At 41.3% G+C, this 24,468-nt stretch overlaps 1 protein-coding gene across 1 annotated transcript in view; it reads right to left on the reverse strand.

Moving 5' to 3' along the window:
• LOC126365881 (dynein axonemal heavy chain 6) overlaps window positions 1-24,468 on the reverse strand; it is a 1,020,408-nt gene that overhangs the window by 142,275 nt on the left and 853,665 nt on the right. Inside the window, exons 57-59 of the mRNA XM_050008578.1 lie at window positions 19,410-19,556; window positions 7,543-7,650; window positions 7,377-7,459 (exon numbers count right to left, since the gene is read on the reverse strand). Coding sequence (XP_049864535.1) covers window positions 7,377-7,459; window positions 7,543-7,650; window positions 19,410-19,556 — 338 coding nt within the window. The remainder of the gene's footprint in view (window positions 1-7,376; window positions 7,460-7,542; window positions 7,651-19,409; window positions 19,557-24,468) is intronic.

The raw sequence follows: 24,468 nt of genomic DNA on the forward strand, positions 1-24,468 counted from the left end.
TAGAGGGACTCATATAGCCTAAGTAAACATATTATCTACTGAATAGAATATCCAGACATGATATCTGTTACAGGTATAGAAGGTGATGAGCAGACTGTAGTGGGCATTTGATTATGTAATTAAAAAAAATACTATACATATCAACATATACTAGGGTAAAGAACTGTGAGGCCTACTCAAGACAGAATAAGGGGGCATACTGGACATTTACTGAATATAAAGGGCAGGGCAAAGGTAGCTACGTGGAAATAGGACGACCTGTGGTCTAAAAAATAGGGATGTTGTATGAAGGGGTGTACCTGCCAGAACGGAAAGAGGAAGTGCACTCATATGGTCAACCCACAAGTAAGGTATAGGTACTGGTCCTAGCAGGAGGGGACAGTATCATGACAGACGTCACATGTTTTATAGGATTATTCTGGTAAGTTTGTATTCTATGCAACACTAGCATTATCACGTCTGAGGTAAGTTTATGAGTGTCAAGAGGGAACATTTTTATTTTGCCCAGAGTTCCTCCAAGCTACAGTCTATAAATAATGAGACTATTACATACTAAAGAAGTAGTACAAAGAATTAGAATAAAGAATAAAGTACTCAAGTGACATGAGCACCTGAAGTTTGTGATTGGACTTAAAGAAAGAATCCTCACAATTCCTAAGCAATAATAATGTGGAATGAAATTATAAATAAATGCTTATGTTCTAAAAAACAAGGTAGAGTAAGGAATCAGTAGAAAGACAAGAACCGGAAGCTTGCTCTATAGAGTACAAAGATTTATGGGTGAAGAAAAAAAAAGTATATAAACCTACATAATAGATGAATACTTTTAAAATGTGAATTGTTATTATGTAGGACTTTAATGTGCATAATGGTTATGTATAAAATATTGCATGTTCAATCTGAGGGGGGGTATATAGTGTTTTGAACCATTATAGTATACAGCCTATTGTCTGATAAATGCCAACCCATGTTACATTCCATCCACACCTCCGTCTTGAACAAATGGTTCAAATGGCCCTGAGCACTATGGGACTTAAATTCTGAGGTCATCAGTCCCCTAGTACTTAGAGCTACTTAAACCTAACTAACCTAAGGACATCACACATATCCATGCTCGAGGCAGGATTCGAACCTGCAACCGTATATGTCGCGCCGTTCCAGACTGTAGTACCTAGAACCGCTCGGCCACCCTGGCCGGCTGTATCGAACACACGATATTTTAAATATAAGTGAGAGAGAGAGTATTTATTGTGCAACACCTGTCTGTGTGTGCAGGTTTGAAGTTTATCGTGAGGCAACTGTAGATGTGGCAGTCGAATGGCACCGACAAGTGTCTGCCGGTCATGCCATGGAAGCCATAGTGATAGAACAAGGAGTTTTTATGTATTCTGTGCTGTTTTATAACTTTGATGATTGTAGTGGGGAATAAAAGAACAGTTGAGATATTATTAATTAATGCTTGTTTTGGAGTTGGAAAAGATAAGACATGTATTCAGATTCAGAATGAGAATGGACTTGGGTTTTAAGCCAACCTTTTCTTATTTGTATATGAACTCTTTTTTTAACCTTTGGACATTGTGAAGTGAAGCAAAAGAAACTGCACATGTCTGCTTATTTTTATACGTAGAAAGAATCTTGAAAAATTCTTGTTCCTAGCAGATATACTTCAGAGAAGAAGAGAAAATTAGGTTGCAGCAGCAAGCTAACCAGCAAGAAAAGTCAGCTGACCATCTCAGGAACATCTCGGTGACTGCACCCCGTCCCTGCTTTGGTGCTGGCTACACCTCCTGATCAGCAAGCAGATGATGCCAGACGAAACCCAGTGGTTGGTGTGGTTATAAAAACAGCCTAATAATCTCCAGGTTTATCTCCTCTGCCATGCCCTGTAATCCATCGGCTCATGTCTGCAGATGGCTGACCAGGTCTATTCACACACTAGCGCGAACAGCAGCAGCTCACGCAACAAGTTGGCACTCCTGCACCAGTAGCTTTCCTGACTGCAGGAAGAGCCAGGCTGCGCTCCGTCCCCAGAATGCTATGCCACCTGGCACCCAGCAAGCACACTCCCTGCCTGCCCACCGAGCCACTGCATATTGTGCTTACGCCAACCACACTGGTGTACAAACTCGAACATATAGAGGACAATCGGCTGCCATCACTCTCAACGTACCCTCACTGTTGGTACCTACCGTATCTGGCGATGATGCAAATAAGTGCCCCCCCCCCCTCATGCAAGCATCCGAAAAGCCTATTGTCTGATAAATGCCAACCCATGTTACATTCCATCCACACCTCCATCCCGTTGAATGGCCACCTTTATGTCAGAGACTGATCTTCAAATTGCAACTTCCTCATGGACACTAGTGCTGATGACTCAATCATACCTAAATCAATGGTCACACACCCCCTCTCATACACACACTCTCTCCTGTGAGCTGTGAACTCATCTACACTCCAGACCTGTGGCTCCATTGAGCTTCAGTTCTGTTTCTGTAATGGCCTCTCCATATCCTGGATCTTCCATGTGGTGGACATCTCAGAATCAATCCAGGGAATCGACTTATCACACCACCAACTGTCTCCAAACGTCGTTCGTGGTTCTTTGTTTCACCACACTTCCAACTCTCACATTCCGTGTGACCATGCTCTGTCACCTGCTCCGAGTGTGAACGCTGTTAACTGTTTAGTGCATGGCTCTCACGAGCAGGACTAGTGAAACCATGAATTGCATCCAGGTGGAAAGTTCCGACAAATGCGGCCTCTGCTGTGAGAATGCCATTTTGGAATATTGAATTGCACATGCCAAGGATTAGCTTGCCATAATCACTGTCTGCATCAATTCACACCACCACTCGACAGTGCCAACACCCAAGCCTTCATCTGTCACACAGGTTAGCAACACCACACCCATCGCGTGTGACTCCAGTCTCAACCACACAGTGTTACCCCACCTCCTGCACCACTCATTGTCTCTCTCACATGGTTTGCAAACCAACAGTCACATGCCTCATGACAATCCACCAGTTCAGACTCTGACCAAGCCCCTCACCACCAGGCATGCACCCACCCAGTGTGTTGATAAAATTCACCCCCTCTCGCTCCTCCTTCCACAGCTCGCTCCAAAGATCAAAGCATACCAGCAATGCTGCCACTGCCAAGTGCGCCTCTCTTACACACTATGGACAACAGACACCCTCTACGTGCACCGCTCACGTCTGCCTAATGTTCAGCACTCGCAAACTGCCATCCAAACCGGCAAAAACATAACAAAACTGTGACTGTTTTGCTGCCATTCCCCTCTTGAGCAGACAACTACACTGTTTCCAAGCCGTTCACCCCTAATAAATCAACTGACACATCCTCACCTGCGGATGCAGTCACCAAATATTTGGTTTCCACTGTCTTGAACGGAACTGTTCATTGCATCATCACATCCGGGGTCCCACCTATTCGCCACCAAGGCCTGCCACCTTAACCTACTCAAGTTACACTTGGCTCACCAGCAAATAGAAAAACTTCTTGAGGTGGGAATTTTACAGCCCTCTGATAGTAACTGCTTGTCACCCATACACCTCACCCCTAAACAGGGTGGCTCCTTTCGTATGTGTGGCAATTACAGACTTTTGAATGCTAGAACTCTGATGGACAATTATCCTACACTGAACATTTCCAACTTCACTCAACTTCTTGTGGGTGCTTACAATTTTCAGTGTACTACAATTTTCAGTGTACTGGATTGCAAACACGCTTATCACCAAATCCCAGCCACACCCAAAGACATTCCGGAAACGATGATTATCAGCCCTGTTCAGGTTGTACAAGTACCATTTCATGTCATTTGGATTATCGACTTCTGTTTCATATATATCGACGATCCTAATCTTCAGCAAAGACCAAAAATGCCACATCATGATAGTAAAGGAAACTCTCTCAATCAAATGGAGTCGAGATCAACATTGAGAAACTGCAACTGCACCAACAATCTGTCCAATTCTTGGGGTACACAGTCTCAGCCGCTGGTATACACACCTCAGAATCGAAGGTACAATCAATTTTATCCATGCTACTCCCTACCACATACAAAGAGCTCCGTCGGTTCCTGGGAATGATAAACTACTACCGTTGTCATTTGCCTGCAGCAGCCACCACCCAGGCCACCATCACTAATGTCCTCACCAGCAAGCAAACTTCAGGGATGTGCTCCATTCAGTGGATGGAACCAATGCGTGCAGCCTTCCAGGCCCAGAAAGACTCTCTCGCACGAGACGTCACCATCACTCATCCGATCTCGGATGCTGAACTCTTTATCACCTCGGATGGCTGTGACTCCTCAGTAGGTGCCGTCCTACAACACCACAACAACATTGTCATGCCACTTCAGTTCTTTTTGAAGAAACTATCATGCACCCAACAAAAATACTGTCTTCACCCGCAAACATTTAGCAGTTTATGAGGTGGTGAAACACTTCTGCCCCAACATCAAGCGCCTATCTTTCCACATCCTGACTAACCTTAAACCAGTAGCAGATGCCATACGCACACCCCTCCCCCCCTCGCCCCCTTCCCCCTTTCAGAATTTCGATTGCATCTCTCAGTTCTCTATGACATCTGCTATATCAAACTGACAACATTGTTGCAGATTTTCTTTCCTTCATTAGCACCATCTCAACGGTCGTTGATCTTTCTAACCTTGCATCTGTACAGAATCAGGACAAGGATACACAGCAACTTCTCAACAGCACCTCCACTTTGCTGTTTTCACCAAAGCAAAATTCGCCAGCGTCTGAGAGGAAGTCTGGCGCAACTCCTTAACTGGCACCTTCAGACTCCTCACCCCCACCCATCTCTACTCTTCAGTGTGGGTAACAACCAAAAACGCGGCTAAGGCTTTTGTTTCTTCCCAGAGTTACCACTTTGGGAGCCCCACTACTGTGACCATCAACCAGGGCTGTCAGTCTGAATCAGCACTCTTTGCTGAACTCTGCCATCTGTGTGGTATCAACAAATGTCACACAACTGCCTACCTCCCCCCCCCCCCCCCCCCCCCAAGCAAGCAGACTGGTAGAATGGTGGCATCGAACTTTGAAGACAGTACTGTGGTGTCAGGGGATCCAGGCCCTCCCATGGGCACTCCTTAGCCTACAGTCATCGTACAAACAAAATATTGAGGGCACCAGGAATGACTTCGTCTATGGTGAAAAGCCTGTCCTCCCTGGGGAACTGTTACAACCTACCTTCCCCAAACTTCCTAAGCTGAATCCAAATGCATTTTTCAAACATTTCCCCGAGCCTCCCCCCCTCCCCCCCCCCTCCCCCCATCTAGCCATACTGCCCTGCCCCCCACTCCTACGTGCCATCCAATCTCCTTTCATGCAAGTTTGTTTTTCTCCATGATGACTCTGTCCAGCCCCCACTTGCCCTACCATATTCAGGCCCATGAGGTCATAAACTGCACTGCTAACATGATGGACATCTGGGTTAAAGGTTCGCCACTCACTGTTTCTCTCCACCATGTGAAACCAGCAGATCTTGACCCAGGCCTTTCATGCACGACGATGTTATGCAGCCTCCCTGCACTGAGGACTTGTGCCTGCACTGGGGACTTGTGCTCAAGCTATAACCCCTCAGAGCTGCCACTGCAGCCCTCACCAGAACATGTGTCTGCATCACCATCAATGCCATTCCTTGGGTTCTCGCCTTCTCACTCTACCTCCTCCCCCCTATCCCATCTATTGGTTCTGCAAACCGATGTCCCACACAAACGTGTGGAGGATGTCAACATCCTCATTGACAACAACCAATCTTCATCCTGCTACAAGACAACTCGCCCTACCCAACTGAGGACCCAGTCCGTCAGTCGGTTGCTGGCTCTCGCCTGCTCCCACGCAGGTAGACCACATGCTCCTCCGAGCTACCCCCCTAGGGAGGGTTACAGTCTGCATGCTGCCAGCTGATCATGCTGGGCACACAGTCCCTCCCCACACTGCTCCATCCTCATGTGCGGGCCGATGCCTCGTCTGCCCTCACCACCAACAGGAGTTCCACACCGGCCTCCCATCTTGGTCCCTGCCTCTGGAGAAGGATATCCCCATCACATCACTGCCCGACATGCTCCCCTTCCACTGTGCTAAAATCATGCTCCACACTGCCAGGGGTGGGGGATGTATGGCATTGACAAGTACAAACGACATATCTCGCCCGTTGCCGGTTCTTTGACTCCGTAACCGAATGGCCCACACCATCATGCTTGTTCAGTTCACTGTATGATTTGTTTGTAATGTGTACATCTGTATGAAATACACCAATTCTTACAGAAATGAGTGTGTTTTTTTGAGATACAACCCAATAGATATCCCAAAAATGTATTAGCATTTATTGCTTATATTTTTCCATAGTAAATAGCCACCATATGTTTTGGCACTATTTTATTTAAGAAGCAAGAACTAAAGAAAGAGACTGCTCTAACTATCGACTCAGTGTGTGTGCTGCTTCATTGTTTGTGAGTGAAGTTCATGCTAGATTCAGTCACTAGAGGCCACCAAGCCAACTAAGACAGTAGCAGATGTGTGCGCACCTTGCTGGCTGCACCCCCTGTAGGAACTAATGACTATATGGGCCGGAACACAGGGCTCTGCTTGCAATTTCTGTAATACTAATTTTATTGCACCTTGTCTTCCATGTGTCTGTAATGTTCAAGCAATAAATTACCATGTTTATGGGTGTTACAAAAGAAACGATGACATTTTTGTATATGAATGTAGCCACTGTGTGTTTTGCAGCTTCTATGTGCCATAACTGCTGTCATTTTTAGTACAATATGTGTGAAGAATTTTTATATCTCTTTTTCATTTATTTGCTGTTTATAGTAAATGGTAATTTACTGTTGTAAATATTAAACATTTTTGTAACCATCCATCCTGTACCTCTGTGGAAACACAGGGTTATTTGGTAACCGTGATAGCGTTATGGAGATGTTTAACAAACTCAAGTGGCAAACTCTGCAAGAGAGGCACTCTGCATCGCGGTGTAGCTTGCTCACCAGGTTTCGAGAGAGTGCGTTTCTGGATGCGATATCGAATATATTGCTTCCCCCTACTTATACCTCCTGAGGAGATCACGAATGTAAAATTAGAGAGATTAGAGCGCACGGAGGCTTTCAGACAGTCGTTCTTCCCGCGAACCATACGACACTGGAACAGGAAAGAGAGGTAATGACAGTGGCACGTAAAGTGCCCTCCGCCACACACCGTTGGGTGGCTTGCGGAGTATGAATGTAGATGTAGATGTAGATGTAGAATAAGATTTTTGGCCTTTGTGTAACTAAATCTTAGGCTATCTGGTATTTTTTGTGTTGGTTAACATTAGTTATTACTTACAGAACATGTAAACTGACTTGTGGACTTTCAATAAAACTTTGGCCTTGCTTTTCTCTCACAAAGGCAGTAATAGCAAAAACAAGCTGCAACAATAATATTCAATATTAGCTGACTGCAAAGCAAAATTTACAAACACAAGTTTGAAAGCATAGATGCCAAAAATTACCTTTTCTTCTTTCAGTGCTTTTAGAAGCATTAGCTTCTCAAACATGCTAAGAGTTTGATCCCAGCTTTCGACAATGGGTGCTGCTGAATCGTTGGTAAGATTTATTACCTGTAAATATAAAAAATGGTAGTTGAAAGAAAAAGAGCACAAGCAGTAAAAACAAATAAAGGACGTAAATGGTCTGCTTCAGTAACATGAAGCACTGGTGGATCATATACCATATATCTGATGGCTCAACGGTTGCTTCTTCAGGAAAGAGGGAAGGAGAGGGAAAGACGAAGGGATGTGGGTTTTAAGGGAGAAGGTAAGGACTCATTCCAATATCTGCTTGTGTCTGTGTATGTGCGGATGGTTATGTGTGTGTGTGCGAGTGTACACCTGTCCTTTTTTCCCCCTAAGGTAAGTCTTTCCGCTCCTGGGATTGGAATGACTCCTTACCCTCTACCTTAAAACCCACATCCTTTAATCTTTCCCTCTCCTTCCCTCTTTCCTGAAGAAGCAACCGTCGGTTGCGAAAGCTAGAAATTTTGTGTGTGTGTTTGTGTATTTTATTTATTGTGCCTGTCTACCGGCGCTTTCCCGCTTGGTAAGTCTTGGAATCTTTGTTTTTAATATATTTTTCCCATGTGGAAGTTTCTTTCTCCTGTCTTTGTCGCAGAGCAGGCATATTGATTCAATAAAGAAATTGAATTTAGTCATTCCTCAGTTTTACGTGATAACTAAAATTAGTTTCTATAATTAATGCTGAAATTTTGTTGGAGATTTACTGATCATGACCTAATGCAGATCCATAAGAAGAAGTTCCAAATGATGCAACATTTCTGAGTTGATTGTAAAAGGAGAAACAGATTACATGTGATAACTGGTCACTGGATGTGAACAGCTGTCACAAAATAGAGAAAAACAGACTTCGTAATAATAAGATTATGTTAGTTCGCCAGCACCTGTAGCTATGGGCCCTGCTGAAGTGGGGTCGCTTGCATGCCTTAATGATAGAGATAGCCATACTGTAGATGCAACCACAGCGGAGGGGTATCTGTGGAGAGGCCACACTAACCTCTGGCTCCTGAAGAAGAGCAGCAGCCTTATGAGTAGTTGCAGGGGCAACTGCCACATTACATGACATAGCCTTTTTAGGCTGATACTGCAGATGGTTGTGTCACTTACTGAGATGACATTCTGTGGTGTGCATACTGTAAGACCTTCAGTACACACACCATCAGATTATTTGACTTGTCACTCTAATGAAGTAGGCGAGTGTCAGCAATATGTCTCATGGTCTTATCATGGCGTGTTTATCTTCTGCCGTTAGGTCAGACGATAGAAATGCCACTAGCATGCTTAGAGTAGCAGATTGATGGTGACCAACTTTAAACAGAACTTGATTAATTTTCACACACATTTATTAAAATAATAACAAACATAAACATTATGTAACTTGATTCTGGATGCTATTTACAAGTTCCTTTGGTCTTGCTACGTTAATCTTATTCTTACATATCTCTGATACTTGACAAAGTGTCTATACATTTCTCTTCATGGGTATGTACAGGAATATGATAATCTTCTTAGGTGCAGACTGAAACTTGACTATAGACTGGTCAGACTAATGCAAACTGGTGCAGACAAATGCAGACTGACTAATCGGAGGTCTGTACACTCGTTATAATACCTCGAGCATTCAGGTATCACTGTGCGAGTGTGATCCGTGAGGAGGAAAGGTTCTACATTAGCAGCAATCTCATTGGCTGCGTTACATATTAATACGCGGATTGGCGGAAGCAGAATTTGGTCCGTCTCTAAGGCAGCGTCATCTCATAGTGCGGAGACAGACGAGCGCTGCACCTGCGCTGTTGTGCTTAGTGGTGCGCGCTCTAGTGGGAAAGTTGTGTACACGCTGACTACGCAGAACTATGCACACAACACATTCTCTGAGGAATGCTCAAGGTTGTAGAATATAAAAAGAAAATGGATAGCAAGTTGTTAGATATAATCAGAATTAGTGAATTGCAGTGGCAGGAAGAACAAAACTTCTTGTCAGGTAAGTACCGGTTTATCAACACAAAATCAACCAGGGTAATGCAACAGAAGGGCTAGTAATGAATAAGAAAACAGGAATCAGACTATCTACTATAAACAACTTTGTGAACACATTATCACAGCCAAGATAGCCATGAAACTAAACCTACCACAGTAGTAAAAGTTTATATGCCATCTTACTCACCATTTCCTGAAAAGTCTGAAAATGTATGAAAATGTAAATGAAATTATCCAGATGGATGAGGGAGATGAACATTTTTTATGATGTGAGGCTGAAATTCACTAGTAAGAAAATGAAGAGAAGGAAATATAGTAAGAAAACATGAACTGGGGGAAAGGAATGATAGAGGGAGACAGCTGGTAGAATTTTGCACAGAGCATAATTTAATCCTCACGAAGAAAGAAGGTTGTATACATAGAAGAGACCTAGGGGTACTGATAGTTTTCAGATACACTATATAATGCCAACACAGAGATTTTAAAACCACATTTATATCAGTATACTTCTGGTTATTCAGAAAAATGTGAGAACAAGATGCATAAATAGTCAAAAAACATGAATATTTTCAAACATGTGTGGATGATGTCTACAGGATGAGTAGTAATGGCAATGGCCGACAGCTGGGCATGTTCAGACACAGCACAGTGCAGTCATTTTCCCCTACAGGTCTGTCATAGTGGCCGCTGGAACATAGCAGGTGACAACCCGCGCTGGAGGTCCCGTGTGTGCAGTGTGTGTGCTCTCTCTTCTTCTTCTTTTTCTAGGTTAAAAAAGTTGGAGATTAAGGAGATGGGCCTCAGATGTTGTTGAAAGTTCCAGAAGCACCATAAGTCAGGCAATGTTGGGATTGATTCAGAGGAAAGGAATATGCTAGAAGGCATAAAAGGGTAGTTATGAGAGATGAAATAGTGGAGGAAGCAGGAGTGCACATTGGTAAAGAGACAAGATCTCGTAAAAATCCATTGATAACACAGAATATATCAAATTTAATTGAGAAAACGGGAAAAATATAAAAATGCAGCAAATGAAGTGGGCAAAGGAGAATGCAGGTGTCTAAAGAATGAGAATGACACAATGTGCAAAATGATCAAATAAGGATGGCTAGAGGACAAATGCAAGGCTGTAAGAGAATGCATAATTAGGGAAAAGAAAGATGCTACCTATACAGGCCTTTGAGAGAAAGAGATCTGATGGGAAGCAAAGAAGGGAAATCTGAAAGGTGTGAGGAATATAAATAGGGCCTAGATAAGATAACTGAATGTAAGTACAGTGCTAAAGAAAAAGAAGAGGAAGTAGGTGAAGATGAGGGAGGAGATACTGTGTGGTGAGGATGTGTCAAATGTAACAGAGCACTGAAAGACCTAATTCAAAACAAGTCCCCTGGAATTGATAATACCTCAAAATTATTAAGATGCTTGGGAAAGTCAACCATGGAGAAAATTATTCCACATGGTGTGGAAGATATACAAGACAGGCACAATACTCCCAGAACAATGTAATAAGACTAATTCCAAAGAAGGCAGGTGCTGACAGGCATTAGCAATACAGAACCACCATATTAATAAATCATGGTCGCAAAATATTGACATGAATTATTTACAGAAGTAGGGAAAAACAGGTAGACATCAACATCAGGAAACGTCAGTTTGGGTTCTGGAGAAATGTAGGACCACACGAGGCAATACTGCCCCTATGACTTATCCTAGAAGATAGACTGAAGAAAGGTAAACCTATGTTTATAGCATTTGCAGATATAGAGAAAGCTTCTGACAATGGTGACTGGACTACAACCTTTGAATTTTTGAAGGTAACAGGTATAAAATACACAGAGAAAAAAACGTTATTTATAACCTGTACAGAAACCAGATGGCGGTTGTAGGAGTCAAGGGGGATTAAAGTGAAGCAGTAGTTGAGAAGGAAGTAAGACGGGGCTATAGCATAGCCCCAATGTTATTCAGTCTGTGCACTGAGCAAGCAGTAAAAGAAACAAAAAAATTGGAGTAGGGATTAAAGTTCAGGGAGAAAATATAAAAACTTTCAGATTTGCCGATGACATTGTAATTCTGTCAGAGGCAGCAAAGGATTTGGAAGAGCAGCTAAATGGAATGGACAGTGTCTTGAAGGGAGGATATAAGTGAACATCAACAAAAGCAAAACAAGAATTATGGAATGTAGTCAAACTAAATCAGGTGAATCTGAGAAATATTAGGCTATGAAATGAGACACTAAAAGTAGTAAATGAGTTTTGCTATTTGGGCAGCAAAATAACTGATAATGGCCAAAGCAGAGAGGATATAAAATGCAGACTGGTGAGGGATAGAAAAGCTTTTCAGAGGAAGAGAAATTTGTTAATGTCAGATCTAGATTTAAATGTTAGGAAGTCTTTTCAGAAAGTACACTCCTGGAAATTGAAGTAAGAACACCGTGAATTCATTGTCCCAGGAAGGGGAAACTTTATTGACACATTCCTGGGGTCAGATACATCACACGATCACACTGACAGAACCACAGGCACGTAGACACAGGCAACAGAGTATGCACAATGTCGGCACTAGTACAGTGTATATCCACCTTTCGCAGCAATGCAGGCTGCTATTCTCCCATGGAGACGACCATAGAGATGCTGGATGTAGTCCTGTGGAACGGCTTGCCATGCCATTTCCACCTGGCGCCTCAGTTGGACCAGCGTTTGTGCTGGACTTGCAGACCGCGTGAGACGACGCTTCATCCAGTCGCAAACATGCTCAATGGGGAACAGATCCGGAGATCTTGCTGGCCAGGGTAGTTGACTTACACCTTCTAGAGCACGTTGGGTGGCACGGCATACATGCGGACATGCATTGTCCTGTTGGAACAGCAAGTTCCCTTGCCGGTCTAGTAATGGTAGAACGATGGGTTCGATGACGGTTTGGATGTACCATGCACTATTCAGTGTCCCCTAGACGATCACCAGAGGTGTACGGCCAGTGTAGGAGATCGCTCCCCACACCATGATGCCGGGTGTTGGCCCTGTGTGCCTCGGTTGTATGCAGTCCTGATTGTGGCGCTCACCTGCATGGCGCCAAACACGCATACGACCATCATTGGCACCAAGGCAGAAGCAACTCTCATCGCTGAAGACGACACATCTCCATTCGTCCCTCCATTCACGCCTGTCGCGACACCACTGGAGGCGGGCTGCACGATGTTGGGGTGTGAGCGGAAGACGGCCTAACGGTGTGCGGGACCGTAGCCCAGCTTCATGGAGACAGTTGCGAATGGTCCTCGCCGATACCCCAGGAGCAACAGTGTCCCTGATTTGCTGGGAAGTGGCGGTGCGGTCCCCTATGGCACTGCGTAGGATCCTACGGTCTTGGCGTGCATCCGTGCGTCGCTGCGGTCCGGTCCCAGGTCGACGGGCATGTGCACCTTCCGCCGACCACTGGCGACAACATCGATGTACTGTGGAGACCTCACACCCCACGTGTTGAGCAATTCGGCGGTACGTCCACCCGGCCTCCCGCATGCCCATGTTCTTTTTTCCATTTTCAGGATTGTAATTGTATGGAGTATATCCCTGTATAGAAGTGAAACTTGGACAGTAATCAGTTTAGACACGAAGGGAATAGAAGCTTTTGAAACATGGTGCTACAGAAGAATGTTGAAGATTAAATGGATAGATCATGTAAGTAATGAGGCAGTATTGAACAGAATTGAGGAGACTAGAAATTTGTAGTAAAAATTGACTAAAAGAAGGGGTTGGTTGATATGACACTTTCTGAGAGATCAAAGGATCACCTATTTCATGTTATAGGGAAGTGTGGAGGGCTAAAATCGTGGAGAGATACCAAGAAATGAATACTATAAGAGGATTAAGAAGGGTGTAACTTGCAGTTATTTGGAGATGAAGAGGCTTGTACATGATAGAGTAGCTTAGAGAGCTGCACCAAACCAGTTATCAGGGGGGCAGGGGGGGGGGGGGGGGGGGAGGAAGGATGCATCAGTAACATTCTTCAAGGAAAAATAAAATTATAAATATTAGAACTTTTTGAAATTGTCCTAGCCCATCACAGATGGAAGAAAACATCCTGACAAAATGAGCATCTTACACCAAAAAACAAGCAAATCTGCAGATTGTCTTTCTGCGAATTGCATCTGTTAATATAAATAGTATCCAGGATAGTCATATTATGTTACTTAAATGCCTGCCACCAGTGAGAACCAATGTTGAATGGATGATACTACACAACTGTGGCTAGAGAGTTATAGAGCAAGGAATCACCACAAAAGTCAATAAAGATGATGTCTTAGAATCTAAGCAAAATGTCTATTAGCAAAGAAAGGAGGTATGGGCTTGAATTTAAAGCACTCAAAATATTAGTCAAAGTTAGTAACATTTAAGCACAGTTTGGAAAAGAAGTCTCATGGAAACATTAAGACATATGGAATGAAGCAGAATTTGTAAAGACTCATGGAATCATGATGAGCAGAATGAATGAAGCATCACACAGAGACTCAATGGGAACTAATTGAAAGGAAGGTTTAGCTTTCAGCAGCTACAAAAGAAACTGTAAATTGTTCACTTCTGACTATGGTAATGTAAAATGAGGGGTAGCACATGATTTTGTTCTGTATCTCTTGTTTTTCTTATGAGTTGCCCCGTACGTGGCAAGATAGTCAAGAAATTTTCTCTGTGCAGATGAAACAAAGGTCACTGTATGAGGCAAGGGATGTAATGTAAATGATTTAGCAACTAGAGTAGATTATAACATAAGTCTGTGGCTTATAGAAAACAAATTGACTCTTAACTGGAACAAAGTATAATACAAATATTTTTCTCACATGAAACTCTTGTTGAAATGAAATTTTGTTATCATAAGGTGACCCGAGAGTGAAATTCAATGAAAGTTAAAGAATAACACTCAAGTTCTTGTACATAACTAAATGTTACTACCTTTACAATAAGATTATTTTACATTGCTTGTGACAACGAAATGCCAAAGCTTCCACCTTGCCCTCATCCTCTGCTGTAACAATCTCTTCCTCTCAGAGCAATGGTTATATCCATTGTTCTTAATTATTTGTTGCAGATAATCCTGTCTCTGCCTTCCAGTACAATATACAAGATGATTCAGGAGGAATGTCACACAATTTGTGAGATAATTCTGCATTGAAAATAAATTAAAAGGGTCCTATGAACATGTTTCCAATCTTTGATTATTACAAAACTGGAGCAAACTGAAGACTATACACATGTATGAAAGAGTATGAAGACAAGTGTGGCTATTACTTACTGAAATACTATGTAGGCACTGTGGAGAATAAAATAATAGTGGGACAGATGAATGATCCATCTTTCATGAGATGTGGGGTTTCTCCAACAGATGGCAGAACTGTGATGGTGCTCCAAGGCAACAGCTGCAAGTGTATCCAGTGTGCAGTTATGGGCTGGATCAGGTAGCAGTCATGAGGCCATGTGTGTAATGTTTCAGCATTTTTTAACTGAGCGAGTCCATTGTGTCCATGAATACAAACATGCCTCATACATTCACCCATGTAAAATAGGCAGACAAGTTGTTTGTGTCTGGGTACCGAAATGGGAGTGCCTGTGTGGATGTGAAAGACTACCAGAGACACTTTCCTGATCAACGAACCCCCTGTGCTGGGATATTTTCCATGGTTTTTCAAACATTACATGAATTCAGAGCAGTACCCAGTGTACACGTAACATCAGAATGTGAGGCCGTCCAATCAGCTGAGGGAGGGGAAGACATTATCGCAATTATACCCTGGAGTCCCACCACAAGCACATGGCACATTAGCTGTCAGCTTCGTATTCCACAAATGCAAGTGTGGTGTGTAATACATTCAAAGGCACATTCCATGTGCAGCCCAAGTAACATCTGTATCCAGGTGACTCACTAAGTAGACAATAATTTCGTAAATGGTAGGCTGTACATAGAGACAGCATGCAATACACTTTATTTGCAGATGAGGCTGAATTTACATGCAATGGTATCATGAACATCCACAGTTCTCATTCATGAACAACAGAAAACTCAAATGACACCAGGGAAACAAGATTCAAAGTCAGGTTATCATTGAATATCTGGTATGGTATGATTGATGACAGGGCCTATGTTCCTGCCAAAATGTATGACAGCCACAGGATACACGTATTTCCTGATAGAAGACCTACCTGCACTTTTGGAAGAAATGACATTAAAGCAATAATGTCAAATGTACCTGCAACATGATGGATCACCAGTTCACTGTAGCAGACAATTATCCCAGTATTTGAATAATACATTTTCTCCACTGCGTGTTGGCCATGATGGACCCAGTAACTGGTCAGCCAGATTGCCCGACCTGACCCATTAGACTTTTGTTGATGGAGCTGGTTAAAGGGCAATATGTGTGCTACAAAGTTGGATTCATATGAAGCCCTCTTCACTCACATCACCAATGCTGTTGCCCATATTAAAGCCCACAGACATGATGGGTAACACAACACACCCTCCAATGCATTGACAAATACATTGAGATGGGTGGGGGAACTTTCTGAACACCTCTTGTAGGGTGGATCAGTCATATGTCCTACCATCATTCTGTCCACAACAGTGCCTACACAGTAATTCAGAAAGTAATTTTCACACTTGTCTTCATAATCATTCATGGACATGTGTGGGCTTCCACCTGCTCCTGTTCCATAACAATCGAAGATTGGACAGATGTTAAACAACTTTTTGTTTTATTTTCATATGCAGAATCATCTCACAAATTATGTGACAGTCCTCCTGAATAATCCTGTATATGCCTTCTGTGGCTCCCTGTAGTACCTTGGAGTTTATTTGCCAATGTCTTATGGTTGGGGATTTTCTCTGCCTGGGGCTGGGTGTCTGTGTTGTCTCCATCATCATTCATGAAAGTGGCTAGACTGGACTGTGTACAGACTGGGAATTTGTATGGACACTGATCACTATGCAGTTGAGTGCCCCACAAATCAAACATCATCATCATCATTAACGTCTTAATGTAGGTTGTACTGATATACACCACCACAGCTGTAATCTATCATGTAATATTTTATCTTGTCTTTGTGTTATTCATATTGAAATTCATATTTTCTATATGTATAATATATATGCAATCACATTTTAAATATTTTTTGTTGATTAAGTTTTTCATTTCCAGAACAATATTTAAATTTCATTTGTAATTTGCTTGGTACCTGTAAAGACAAATTGTACTGAATTTTTACATGTAGCGTTTTTACCAGTCTGCTTTGTAAAGATCACAAAATGCATGTGCAAGCCCTGCTCCAGGTCTCTATGCTGATGGCTTTGTTAAAAAGACAGTGGACAGTATTGCGATTTTTAGCCATTCAATGCCACCCATAAATAACTTCTGCATCATCTTCAGAACTGTCATATGACATCCCGTCAATTAATAATTTGTCTGATTTTAACACAGTGATTTTATAACTGGAGTTTGAAGGAGTATTGTCATTTTCATACTGCCCTGTTACCTGGGATAAAATTCTGTTCCTAATCCATGGTCATTTTCCAAGAATCATTGAAATACTACACTGAAATTAATTAATGCATGAATCAACTAACTTTTGAATTTACATGAATTAACTGACTTTTGAATTTTACTAACTCATACATGAAGTAACTTTCATTGAAAAACTTGGGTCTGCAACATGACTATTGAATAACCAAGTGTCATTTCTTTACATTCAAAATATGAATTAACTAGCTTAGTACCCACTGCTTTGCTCGAATAGCCTGTGTGGCCTTCACAGATTTTTTTATTCTTATTTACTTGAATTTTTATGTTCACAAATTGCAAAATATTCAAAAATTTTCACACTAATTAAGGTCATATAAGCAATATCTTTTTCAAATGTACTTCTGGCAAAAAAGCAATTCTGGTAGTTGGAGACCAAAGTTATTGTAATCATTCCTTTTTGCATTTCTTGTGGCAACTTTCAACTCCTAACAAGTATTTCCTTATATCAAACAAAGAAGTTAAATACCAATTATTATAAATTTAGTTTCATTTTTTTTAATCCAATGAATGTTCATCCCCTATTGCACTCCCTCAGGGACTGAATCTCCTGAGACACTGAAAAACTTCTTTTATTTCTGTCCGAGAAGTCCAATACCACTTGCCATAGATGTATTTCTGTAGTAATTATTTATTTTCAAAAAAACTTTCACCCACTATTTTGGCCCCACAGTGGATGAATTTCCAAAAATGCTGAAACACGTTATTTTTTAATTTCTGGCTGAAAAACCAAATACCAGTTTTTGTAGTTCTAGTTTCACGATCTCCTTTCAAAAAGCTATTTCACCCCATAGAGGTAAAATTTCCAAAAAACAGTGAAATAAATATTTCTTAATTTCTAACTGAGAAGTCAGATTTAAAATGTCACAGATTTAGCTTTAAAAGTGCTTTCAAAATAAAATATTTTCATAGAAAATCTCATTCCCTGTTTCACCTCGTTGGGGTTTCAATTTCCAAAACCACTGAAAGACAGGTTTTTTTTATTTGCAACCGAGAAGTCAGATACCAATGTCCATAGACCTTTCAGTAGTTCTTAAATAACAATATAGTTCCCCAAAAAAGCTTTCATCTACTATTTCACCTCCATAGATTTAAATTGCTGAAACACTTATTTCTTTATTTCTGACTGAGAAACCAAGTACTAATTTTCATAGTCTATTGCTATAATTGTGACATTAAAAAAAAAACCTTCAGCCCCTATTTCAAACCTTAGGGTGAAAAATTAAAATCCATTCTTAAATGATGCCTACACTATAAGATTCATGCCTTCTCCAAATTTCAAGTTTCTATCCTTAGCAGGGGACTGATGACCTCAAAAATTAAGTCCCGTAGTGCTCAGAGCCATTTATCCTTAGCAGTTTGGGCTGGGCGATGATGAGTCAGTCAGGACATTGCCTTTTATATACAGAGATCAAATTTGGTACAGACTCTGAGCACTATGGGACTTAACTTCTGAGGTCATCAGTCACCTAGAACTTAGAACTACTTAAACCTAACTAACCTAAGGACATCACAAACATCCATGCCCGAGGCAGAATTTGAACCTGCGACTGTAGTGGTCGCACAGTTCCAGACTGTAGCACCTAGAACTGCTCAGCCACTACAGCCGGCCATATTTGGCACATTTAATGATAATTTTTATGTAGTGTGGTAAATAGTGCATTTTTCTGATTTGGCCTGATATGCAGCATTCCAGTCTTGTGTCATCTACAAATGGTTCGAATCACTCCTAGCACTATGGGACTTAACATCTGAGGTCATCAGTCCCCTAAACTTAGAACTACTTAAGCCTAACTAACCTATTGAACCTGCGACTGCACCAGCCGCATGGTCCAGACTGAAGTGCCTAGAACCGCTTGGCCACCATGGCCAGCTTTGTCCTATACAGCTTATCTTTAGGTATGCCTAGTACATAAAAAGTATACTGAACCAGTTATGAACGGCTTAGGATAGTGCTTTCTGTAAAGTTCAGCATTATTGTGTTCTCACTGTGCAGTTGCTTCAGTATGTGAATTTTTCCAATGTGCTAGTCTATGTGTTTTCATCAGTATGAACTTCCACTTTTGTGACAGATAGGGAAATTATGTGACATTACACACAAGCTGTTAATTAGCAGTCAAAACACAAAACTGTCATGCTTCTTAGATATTATTTTATAACTTTTGGAACCACATTAGCCTTATAGATAAAATATCTTTTTAGAGTCTAAAGTCTAAAGAAAAAAAAAAGGGAGAAGGAAACATGTCCAAAATTCTGTGCACAAAGAGGGTAATACCTGTTTAAAAGTTCCAATCATTACTGGTATGGCTTTTAGCGCATCATTTGTGATGCCCTTGAAACTAGGAAATGCATCATCCAAGAAGTTGACAGCCATCCACATAGCATCTGAGAGAGTCGAGATATCAGGCTTCTTTGGAAGGTCCTAAAAATTAACAAATTTAGAAACAAAATGAAAATGAAAAAATGAGAGTTAGGAATGGAAGCAAAAACTTATTATGAAAGAAAGAAAGACAATTTTCTAAACATTGATATGTCAGAAGGGATCCCCATGTATGTTTGGATGTCTATGTGGTTGTGAGTGTGAATGTGTGTACTCTTACTAGGAAAAGAGAATAGCTCTAAAGCTCTATTGCACACTTCTGTATGCCATGTAGAACTTTTATATATGTAAGTGGTTGCCTTTCACTTATTTTACATATTTTTCCCTCCAGAAATTTGGATTATATGTTTCTTCATATTATAACAGATAAAATTGCTGTCCAGTACTTACCATCAGGTGGAAAAATTCTGGTATTGTCAATAGACGTATTTAGAAGCAAAAAAAGAAAAAAGGTTCTTAGATTTTGGGACTGTTAGGTTTTTCCTCAGAGAGAAAGGAGAAATTTGTTAGGGTAGGGATGAGGGGAAGTAAACTTTATAAGTAGTATGGTAAGACCGACAGTGGGTGTTATTTAATGTAGGGTTGGATTTATTGTTAGCCCTTTGTTAGAAAGCTACTGCAAGGCTATAATTAAAAAGCCACTACTTACAGAGGTCCAGTGTAGGCTGTAATTATTGTATGGCAGTGAAACTTTGTAGCTATACAAACATGTTAATGAGGAAATGATTTATGCTGGGAAAAAAATAATTCCAATTATGGCCACCAGGTGCATATTTGGCACTGAACACTGTTTGCTTACTGAGCAAGGTGGCGCAGTGGTTAGCACGCTGGAATCGCATTCGGGAGGACGACGGTTCAATCCCATCTCCAGCCATCCTGATTTAGTTTTTCCGTGATTTCCCTAAATGGTTTCAGGCAAATGCCGGGATGGTTCCTTTGAAAGGGCACAGCCGATTTCCTTCCCAATCCTTCCCTACCCTGAGCTTGCGCTCCGTCTCTAATGACCTCGTTGTCGACGGGACATTAAACACTAACCACCACCACCACCACTGTTTGCTTGATGATATGAGATGCACACTGACATTTGACAATCCATAATGTAACTGAATAGTATGGCTATCAGAAGAGAGACCATGCACTATTAGTGAAACAGTTTTATGTGAGAGAGCATCACTGACTGAAGGTTCTGGGGAAAGGCAAAATATCATTAAATGGTTTAAAGATTATGATAATGAAATCCAAAAACATGAGTGAGTTAGGCATTTCACCTGGAAGAGGAAGGTGCCCTATCTGACTGGAAGTTATTGACAAGGTTGCTGTTGCTGCAACTAACCATGCTGCATATGTGCCAGGTAGTGATAGTGCTCGTGCAGTGTCACTAGAACTGTCATCCCATGGTCAGCGATATGAAAAGTTTTGCAGTCTATATCACATTGATACCTGCAGAAAATCTAGATGGTGCAGCAACTGTGACATCACGATTTGCACCAACATTCTGAATTAACTCTTCAATTTCTGGCATGGGTCAAAGTTGATGACATATGGCTGGGCAATATTCTACGGAGTGATGAGGCACATTTTAAACTACAGAGTGCAATGAATACACAGATCTGCCGAATTCAGGGTACTGTTAAACCAAATGCTGTGCAGGAAGAGCCACTGCACTCATAAGATATGACTGTGTGGTGTTGAATCAAAAGCATCCTTATTATTGGTCCATTCTTCTTTGAAGAGAATACATCCAGGAGGCCTGTCAGGTGTACCATGACACCTGCACATTATCAAGACCTCCTTGTACAGCATGTGATTCCTGATTTGAGAGAGTGCAACTGTGTGGAAATCACAGTTCTTTTGCAAGATGGACAACACCTCGTGTTGCTTGCCCAGTGAAAGTTCCATCTTATGCAACCTTCTATGAGTGTGCTATCTCCAGAGGTTTTCTAGATGCATGTCTTGCAAGATCATCTGATATGATGACTTTTGACTCTGGGAATATCTAAAAGAACACATTAACAGGGACCCGTCTGGTCCCTAGCTGATCTGAAGGCCAGTATATAGGAACACATTGCTTAGATTCCAGTGGAACTGCTGTGGGCAGTTGATCATGTCGTTTTGTACATCTACATCTACATGGTTACTCCGCAATTCACACTTGAGTGCCTGGCAGAGGGTTCATTGAACCATTTTCATACTACTTCTCTACCATTCCACTTTTGAATGGCGCTTAGGAAAAAGGAACACCTAAATCTTTCTGTTATTTTATTATGATGATCTTTTCTCCCTACATAGGTGGGTGTCAAAAAATATTTTTGCATTCGGAAGAGAAAGTTGGTGATTGAAATTTCATAAATAGATCTTACCTCAAAGAAAACCACCTTTGTTTCAGTGACTGCCACTCCAACTCGTGTATCGTATCAGTGACACTCTCACCCCTATTGCACGATAACACAAAACGAGCTGCCGTTCTTTGTACTTTTTTGATGCCCTCTGTCAATCCTACCTGGTAAGAATCCTTATACCATGCAGCATTATTCCAGCAGAGGACGGACAAGTGTAATGTAGGCATCTCTTCAGTGGGTTTGTCGCATCTTCTAAGCGTTCTGCCAACAAAGCGCGGTCTTTGTTTCGCCTTCCTGACAATATTATCTGTGTGGTCTTTTCAATTTAAGTTCCTCGTAATCGTAATTCCAAGGTATTTATTCGAACTGATAGCCCTTAGATTTGTGCAATTTATTGCAAATCCAAAATTTAGCAGATTTATTTTAGTGCCCATGTGGATGACCTCACACTTTTCTTTGTTTAGTGCCAATTGCCACTTTTTGCACCATATAGAAATTCTCTCTAGATCATTTTGTAATTGGAATTGATCATCTGATGATTTTACTAGATGGTAAATTACAGTGTCGTCTGCAAAACAATCTAAGGGGGCTGCTCAGATTATTTGCCAAGATCATTTATGTAAATCAGGAACAGCAGAGGGTCTATGACACTATCTTGTGGAATGCCAGATATCACTTCTTTTCTACTTGATAATTTACCATCTATCACTATGAACTGTGACCTCTCTAAGAGGAAATCACAAATCCAGTCGCACAACTGACACAATACTCCATACGCACTTCATTTGATTAATAATTGCTTATGAGGAAAGGTGTCAAAAGCCTTCTGGAAATCTAGGAACATGGAATCGATTTGAGATCCCTTGTCGACAGCACTCATTACTTCACGGGAATAAAGAGCTAGCTGTGTTTCACAAGAATGATATTTTCTGAATCCGTGTTGGTTATGTGTCAATAAGTCATTTTCTTCAAGGTGATTCATAATGTTTGAGTACAGTATATGCTCCAGAATCCTACTGCAAATTGAGGTCAGTGATTTGGATCTGTAATTCAATGGGTTACTCCTATTTCCTTTCTTGAATATTGGTGTGAACTGTGCTCTTTCCAGTCTTTAGGAACAGACCTTCTGTCAAGTGAACAGTTGTGTATGATTGCTAAGAAAGGCACTATTGTGTCTTCATACTCTGAAAGGAACCTGATTGGTATACCATCTAGACTGCAAGACTTGCCTTTCTTAAGTGATTTGAGTTGTTTCACAACACCTAAGATATCTACTTTTATTTCAAATTCTGAAATATTTACTTTGTCTTCTTTCATGAAGGAATTACAGAAAACTGTATTTAGTAACTCCGCCTTAGTGACACCATCATCAGTAACATTCCCATCGGTATCACACAGTGAAAGTATTGACCATTTTTTGTCACTGGTGTACTTTACATATGACCAGAATCTCATTGTGTTTTCTACCATATTTTGGGACAATGTTTCATTGTGGAAACTATTAAAAGCAACTCGCATTGACATCTGCACTAAATTTTGAGCTTCTGTGAAACTTAGCCAGTCTTGGGGATTTTGCATTCTTCTGAATTTGACATGCTTTTTTCATTGCTTCTGCAACAGTGTTCAGGTGTGTTTTGTGTACCATGGTGGATCAGTCCCATTCTTACTAACTTATGTGGTATGAATCTATCTATTGCTGTTGATGCTGCATCTTTGAATTTGAGCCATATCTGGTCTACACTTACATAATTAGCTTGGAAGGAATGGAGACTCTCTCTTAGAAAGGCATCAAGGGAATTTTTACCTGCTGTTTTAAATAGATATACTTTGCGTTCATTTTTAGTGTTTTTGGATGATATAGTTCTGAGCCTCGCTACAATGTCCTTGTGTTCTCTAATCCCTGTATCCATCATGACTCTCTCTATTAGATCAGGATTATTTGTGGCCAAGAGGTCAAGTTTGTTTTTGCAACCATTTACAATTCGTGTGGGCTCATGAACTAATTGTTCAAAGTAATTCTCAGAAAAAGCATTTAGTACAATTTCGGCAGATGTTTTCTGTCTTCCACCGGCTTTGAACATGTATTTTCACCAACAAATTGAGGGTAGATTGAAGTGTCCATTAATTATAACTGTATAAGTGGGGTGCTTAATTATAATGAGATTCAAGTTTTCTTTGAATCGTTCAGCTATTGTATAATCTTAGTTGGGAAAAGGGGGGGGGGGGTCAGTAGAAGGAGCGGATTATTATTATTTTGGTACGGCTGTTGAGTATAGCCTCCACCCATAGTAATTTGCAGGAACTATGTATTTCAACTTCACTGCAAGAACAACTACTATCAACAGACAAAAACACACCACCACCTACTTTATTTAATCTATCCTTTGTGAAGACGGTTTGTGCCTCTGTAAAAACTTCGGCAGAATTTATCTCTGGCTTTCTGTTCCTATAACAATTTCAGCTTCAGTGCTTTCTATCAGCACTTGAAGCTCTACATCTACATCCACACGCCGCAAGCCACCTGACGGTGTGTGGCGGAGGGTACCCTGAGTACCTCTATCAGTTCTCCCTTCTATTCCAGTCTCGTATTGTTCGTGGAAAGAAGGATTGTTGGT

Source organism: Schistocerca gregaria, chromosome 4, assembly GCF_023897955.1.
Source record: "Schistocerca gregaria isolate iqSchGreg1 chromosome 4, iqSchGreg1.2, whole genome shotgun sequence".
NCBI classification, from domain to species: Eukaryota; Metazoa; Arthropoda; class Insecta; order Orthoptera; family Acrididae; genus Schistocerca; species Schistocerca gregaria.